Raw genomic sequence first — 6,399 nt, 5'->3', positions numbered from 1 at the left:
CACGTGCGGCGAGCCCGGCCGGGCAGGAGGCAAAACGGGCATGAGAACGAGGAGCGCGATTTAAAGGCGCTGGCGGCGGCCGCCCGACACGAGTGCTCCCCGGCGGCCCGCGCGCGGCAGGCGGCGGACGGCGGCCCGGCCGCACGGACGGACGGCATCGGACCCGGGCCGAGGGGCCAGCAGCAGCAGCCGGCGGCGGCGAGCCCGCGGGGCCCGGGCGCGCTCTCCGCTCCGGGGCGCACGGCCTCCCCCAGCGCCCGCGCCCGCCGGGCATGCGGCGGCCCCAGGACTGAGCGGCGGCGGCGGCGGCGGCGGCGTCCGCCCTCTGATCCCCGCTCGGCCCGGCGCTCCCGGAGTCCAGCGGGCTCCCCGGTGGCGTTGGCGGCTGCGGCGGCGGCGCGACGCGGGGACTTTGCGCCTCTGGCCGGCCTCTCCCGAGCGCGTCTATGAGCGCAGCGTTCCCGCCGCCCTCGCTGATGATGATGCAGCGCCCGCTCGGGAGTAGCACCGCCTTCAGCATAGACTCGCTGATCGGCAGCCCGCCGCAGCCCAGCCCCGGCCATTTCGTCTACACCGGCTACCCCATGTTCATGCCCTACCGGCCGGTGGTGCTGCCGCCGCCGCCGCCGCCGCCCGCGCTGCCCCAGGCCGCGCTGCAGCCCGCGCTGCCGCCGGCGCACCCGCACCACCAGATCCCCAGCCTGCCCACCGGCTTCTGCTCCAGCCTGGCGCAGGGCATGGCGCTCACCTCCACGCTCATGGCCACGCTGCCCGGCGGCTTCTCCGCGTCGCCCCAGCACCAGGAGGCGGCCGCCGCCCGCAAGTTCGCGCCGCAGCCGCTGCCCGGCGGCGGCAACTTCGACAAGGCTGAGGCGCTGCAAGCAGACGCGGAGGACGGCAAAAGCTTCCTGGCCAAGGAGGGCTCGCTGCTCGCCTTCTCCGCGGCCGAGGCAGTGCAGGCGTCTCTGGGTGAGTCTGCGGCGCGCGCAGCCCTGGCGCCGGCGGGAGGGGCGGGGGTCCCGGCGCCGGGGTGTGAGGCGGGTGGTGAGGCCGCGCCCCTGCTGGAGAGCTGGAGGCCCGCTGTACAGGGGGTCCCCGGAGGCGGAGGTGGGAGCCCTCGGCGCCTCCAGCCTGCTGCTGCGCTGGGCGCACCATCTCCCCGCTGGGGCGCCTCTGGCGGAATCAACCACCCCGCTCCGTAACCGCTCGGATGGGACGTTGCAGCCTCAGAAGGGGGTGGGTTTGTGGCCGTGCATCTCTGCAGCACCCAGGAGCTCACAGTCCCGCTGACCCTTCCGGGACAGAGCCGAAGGCCGAGGCCGTGCGTCTGCGCGCGCCCCGGGGGCTGCCTGCTACAAACTTCTCCCACGGCTGCAAAAGGTCCCTTTAACCGATCTCCTCGGCCTTGGGGTCTGGCACCTCCACGGTTCCACCGCCGTGGCTGCGATGAGCCTGAATTTTCACTGTGTCGAATGGGGGACCTGCCCCTGCCGCGTCCCCTTGCCAGCAGCCGCCCGGGGACAAAGGGGCCGCCCTCCAGGGCCTGCCTCCCGCCTCCTACTTGTTCAGCTGCGGGAGCCGGGAGCGCGCGCGGGCAGCGGGGCAGGCCCTTGAGTAAGTGTCCCCCGCGCTCCCCTCCCCTCCCTCCCCTGCTCTCAAAGGCCCAGAAATCAGCCCGTGTGCTGTCGCAGGCCGAAGGGTCCCCCCAGGCGCTGGCAGTGGTGGGCGGCGGGGAGACCCGGCATGCAGGAAGGCCGTCACTAAACACTGTTGGGTTTTGCTTTCAGTCGGGGCTCTCCGAGGACAGGCGAAAGACGAGTCCAAGGTGGAAGATGACCCGAAGGGCAAGGAGGAGAGCTTCTCGCTGGAGAGCGATGTGGACTACAGCTCGGATGACAATCTGACCGGCCAGGCGGCCCACAAGGAGGAAGAGGCGGGCCACGGGCTGGAGGAGCCCCCGCCGAGCGGCGGTGGCGGAGGCGGCGCGGGCAGCACCACCTCCACGGGCAAGAACCGGCGGCGACGGACTGCCTTCACCAGCGAGCAGCTGCTGGAGCTGGAGAAGGAGTTCCATTGCAAGAAGTACCTGTCCCTGACCGAGCGCTCGCAGATCGCGCACGCCCTCAAACTCAGCGAGGTGCAGGTGAAAATCTGGTTCCAGAACCGCCGCGCCAAATGGAAACGGGTGAAGGCGGGCAATGCCAACTCCAAGACCGGGGAGCCTTCGCGGAACCCCAAGATTGTCGTCCCCATCCCGGTCCACGTCAGCAGGTTCGCCATCAGAAGTCAACATCAGCAGCTGGAGCAGGCCCGGCCCTGAGGGCTCCGGCACCCCCCTGCCACCCCACGGCTTCCTGGGGTCCCCTGCGGCCTGGACCTCACGGAGCGAGCGCACCTCCACGACCCAGGCTTGCAAGACAGACGGCTGTGGCGCCTGCCCCCATGCCCACGCCCCTGAAGATACAGTAAATATTTATTATACGGCCCGACTTTGTACATAGATGATCTATATGGACCAAATCTCAGATGCACCCCCCCTCCGTGACCCGGGTGCGCGCACATGCACGCGCATCTCCACTCACATCCCAGAAGACCACTGTCCCGTCTGCCGGGTCTGCCACTTTTCTGAGGTAAATGTGCCACGCAGGCGCACACGCTGGTGTTTAGCAGTATTTTTGTTTCTGTTTGGAAGTGGTTTGAGTTGCCTGAGAGGCAGACACTGTTGGGCAGCCCGGAAGTTTGGTTTTGATTTTTTTTTTTTTTTTTTTTTTTTGCTTTTGCCTGGCCTCCTCCCTCAGGGTTGGTGTCTCGCCCCCTCCCCCGCCTTGTATTTAATTTATTTCCATGCCGTTTATTTTCCGTTAAGTTATGACACTGAAACCATCTTAGTCTTGTGAATAATAATAAAAAGACAAAAACAAACAGAAACAAAACTGAACGAAACTCAGACCGCTGCCTAGGCCTCCTGAGTCCGGGGGGCTGGGGTGGGGACACTGGCAGGGTGTGCGCTGGGACTGTCCTGGGGCCAGGCGTCCTCGGGCACGCGGCACGGGGCCAGGGTTTGAGCTGCAGGGGCAGCGGTGGGGTCAGGCATCAGGGAAAGGCTTCCTTGCTCCCTGGGTATCCTGCCCACAGCGGGCAGGCAGGTCCAGCCCGGCTCCCGGGGCCCTAGACCGGCCGCAGCCAGGCTGGCAGCGCCGCCTCCGCACCGACAGCTCCGCCCGGAAGAGCCAGAGCTTTTTCTCAGGGCGAGAGCGCGTCCCTGGGGCCTCCTGCGTGAGCAAGACCGTGAGCAGAGACGCGCAGCCGGCGGGCTCCTGGCTGGCGGGGTCGGAGGGCGCAGGGGCCCGACCACCGCCCCAACGAGGGCGCGCGGGGCAGGGGCGGGCAGCGCCACTAGGAGGGAAGGCGAGGACCACGGGCGGGGTACATGCTGGGACCCCAGCCCACTCCTGCCCGACCCCGGCTCTGTGCCTCCCGAGGCCTGCCCGCTCCTTTCCGGGCAGCAGCACGAGCAGCCGGTGGCTTTGCCAGCTCAGCTGGGGGCTGCGGGCCGGGAAGCCGTGGGGAAGAAGCAGCAAGTCTGTCCCGCGCCCGGCGCTCCCCCGCCGCGCGCCTCCACGCCGGCCACGCTGGAATGGCGCAGCTAGGAGCCGGCCACCTCCTCCTCCAAGCCCGCGCTGAGGCCCGGAGCGACCGCGTCGACATTTTCCGCCGCGAGCCTGATGTCCAGGGCCAGAAAATGGCCCAGCTGGGTTGGGTCTGAGCACACAAAATGGAGCAGTGGCTGCTCGGGGGATTTCGGCAGACGCGTGGCCGAGAGGCCGGAAAAAATACACAAGCAGGCCGCCGGGCCTGGCCCCCTTCCCCGCCCGAGGTTGCCTCCCACCTCTCGGGGCACCCCAGGCCTGGCCCTTGCCATCTGCCCTGGGCAGGTCCCCACCGGCCACACGTGGTGGCTGTGGCCTTCGAGGCCGTTTGTCCGCCCCCAACACATACACCTGGACCGGTTGGAGCTCGGGCCAGCGTGCGCCCTCCGCGCCTCCGGCGGGATGTGGGGGCTCAAAGCCCAGTGAGGCCTCCCCGGGTGCCACTGGTGTGGACGCTGGGCCTGGGGAGTCTGGCACCGGCAACAGCTGGGGTCGAGGGGACTTCCTCCATGATAGGTGCAGGCAGCTTCTCAGCCGGACGGGGTGGGGGGACCCCAAACCTTAGCTGCCCGCTTTCCCTCACTGCCTAAAGCGAGGCTCCCCGGGAAGAGCAGCCTGTCGCCCCAGCTCCCCGGCTCGGTGCAGCCACGTGGCTGTCCCTGACCTTTTTGGAAGCCCCCAGAGGAAGGCACCGGTTCCGGAGTCCCGCTGCTGCCCTCGGGGGCGTGGGCCCCGCCCTGCCTGGTCCCTAGGGCGCCCCGCGGCGCAGGCCTGGGGCTGGGGAGACAGCCAGGGGTGGAAGATAAACAAGCAGGACTTGATGGCCGCTGTCATCACGGCCGTCATCACGGCCTTCATTTGGCTGCCTAATGAGTCACATCAGAGGCAGAGAGAAAAATTGTCAATCGCCCAGGCCCTAATGAATTTTTTTGCAAATTGTAATCAAGCCAGGCCGTCTCAGCTGGCTGATTAATGAGACCCACGAGGCTCGGCCAGCACCTCGGCTTCTTATTCCATCCCGTCCTCCCCGCACTAAATTAACAGCAACTTGTCTGAGCTTCAAATTAACTCCCAATGATTAATTCTGATGGGGGGGCCTGAAGAATAGCTTGTTCTAATAGGCTCTGGCCTGAGATGCTGTTGGAAATTAATACACTTCCCCTTTGGCTGCCGGCTTTAATCCAAGGTTGGGTTTTGACATCACTATATTTGTTGTTACAATAAATTCCACTTACATCTGCAGATCAAGTAATTATGGCTTGAGAGTGCCACGGACCTGTGCCCCCAGCTGTGCTGCTGGGATGCTGAGGGGCCCGCCGGCGTTGGCCTGCCCCTGGTGACCAGGCTGAGGTCCATGGCTGGGGGACACAGAGGAGCAGCCACCAGACTCAGTGAGTCTCCTACCCAGCTGCAGATTTGAGAGGGGAAAACTGGATTCCCCCACCCCTTGGGATGTTTGAGGGTATTTTGAAAACCACAGGCCATGCCTCCATTGTGGCCACAGAGCAGGACATCCTTTCCATTTGTCCTGGGTCCAAGCCAGTCTCCACTTCCAGCTCCAGGCAGAAACTGGGGCTAGCGCAGGGGCCTCCCCAGCCCCAGCCTCAGAGGGCACCTGTTCTGACACCAGCCAACAACACAGCCTCCAGTGCCCAGAGGGGGGCCATCTTTATAGAGGGGCTTTGCAGCCTTAGGTGGGCTTGTAGGTGGAGACCTTGCAGCCCCATAGCCATGGAGACTGGACAGACAGAACCACCCTGGCTGCGAGGGTACCCGCACACTGGGCCTCCACTCTGGGGGTTCCCAAGTGCCTGCCTTGCAGTGCAACCTTTCTTGGCAATGGGGATGTCAGCTGCTGGCCGTCTTATTTCTGTTTGTTCTGACTTAATTGGCTTAAACCTCTCCCAGTGTCTGCCCTCCAGCCCCGGGGCCTGTCCACAGCAGGACTGGCTGCCTTGGCAGTGAGCTGCAGGCTCGGCCTTCGGAGCTCCCAGGGACTGGGGCCACTGCGTGGGGTGGGCCTCCCTGCCCGCTCTGCCCGTCGGTCTGGGCTTCCCACAAGGCAAGACAGCCTGCTGTGCACCTTGCCCTCTGCTGCCCCTGGAGACCTGGCCTAGGGCACAGCCAGAGCAGGCCACCTGCTCCTGCCCTCCATCCCGCCCCACCTCCAAGCTGCAGCGCCTGTATGGGCCTGGGCTCCGGGGCTACAGGGATGGTCAGGACAGAGGGAGGCGACATCAATCTTCATTTAGGGCCCTTATGGTATAAACAGGAGAAATATGATCCCGGTAACTAAACGTGAATGCAAATCGCACCGTCAGAGTAATAAGCTCTGGAAACCCCGACATACAAAAGCAACACCATATGTATGAAGACAACCTGCATAAATTATAAATTACATCATAAAAATGGATTGTCTGGACGCTCCCAAGTGAGAGGCCTGAGACGACTCCCCCCTCTCTGATCTGGGGACACTGGCACTAGTCAGCGACCCGGGCAGCGCTCCGCAGGCTCCGGGACCGCGCGCCCGCAGCTGGCAGGCCCGCAAGTGCGGAAGCCGCCGAAAACCCTCACCTGCTGCTGCGCGCCCCCCACCCGCATCGCCGCTTGGATGCCCTGCTCCGCGTTCCAGAGAGCTGGCGCTGCGGCCAGCAGCAGCAGAGGTGTGAGGCCGCGCGTTCCCCTCTCCCGCCAGCGCCCGCCGCGTCCTCCCTCGCCTTCCCTGGCAGTCCCAGCAGTGCGACCCCCT

At 65.7% G+C, this 6,399-nt stretch overlaps 1 protein-coding gene across 1 annotated transcript; it reads left to right on the top strand.

Annotated features, from left to right (window-relative positions):
- Positions 1-406: 406 nt before the first annotated feature.
- GBX2 (gastrulation brain homeobox 2) lies at positions 407-2,346 on the top strand. Its single transcript, XM_004597403.2, has 2 exons — positions 407-969; positions 1,788-2,346. The coding sequence occupies exons 1-2, from the start codon at positions 447-449 to the stop codon at positions 2,318-2,320; spliced, it is 1,056 nt and encodes a 351-aa protein (XP_004597460.1). The 5' UTR covers positions 407-446; the 3' UTR covers positions 2,321-2,346.
- Positions 2,347-6,399: the final 4,053 nt, after the last annotated feature.

Source organism: Ochotona princeps, chromosome 5 (genome assembly GCF_030435755.1).
Source record: "Ochotona princeps isolate mOchPri1 chromosome 5, mOchPri1.hap1, whole genome shotgun sequence".
Classification (NCBI taxonomy): domain Eukaryota; kingdom Metazoa; phylum Chordata; class Mammalia; order Lagomorpha; family Ochotonidae; genus Ochotona; species Ochotona princeps.
This window is presented reverse-complemented; position numbering and strand designations above follow the sequence as displayed.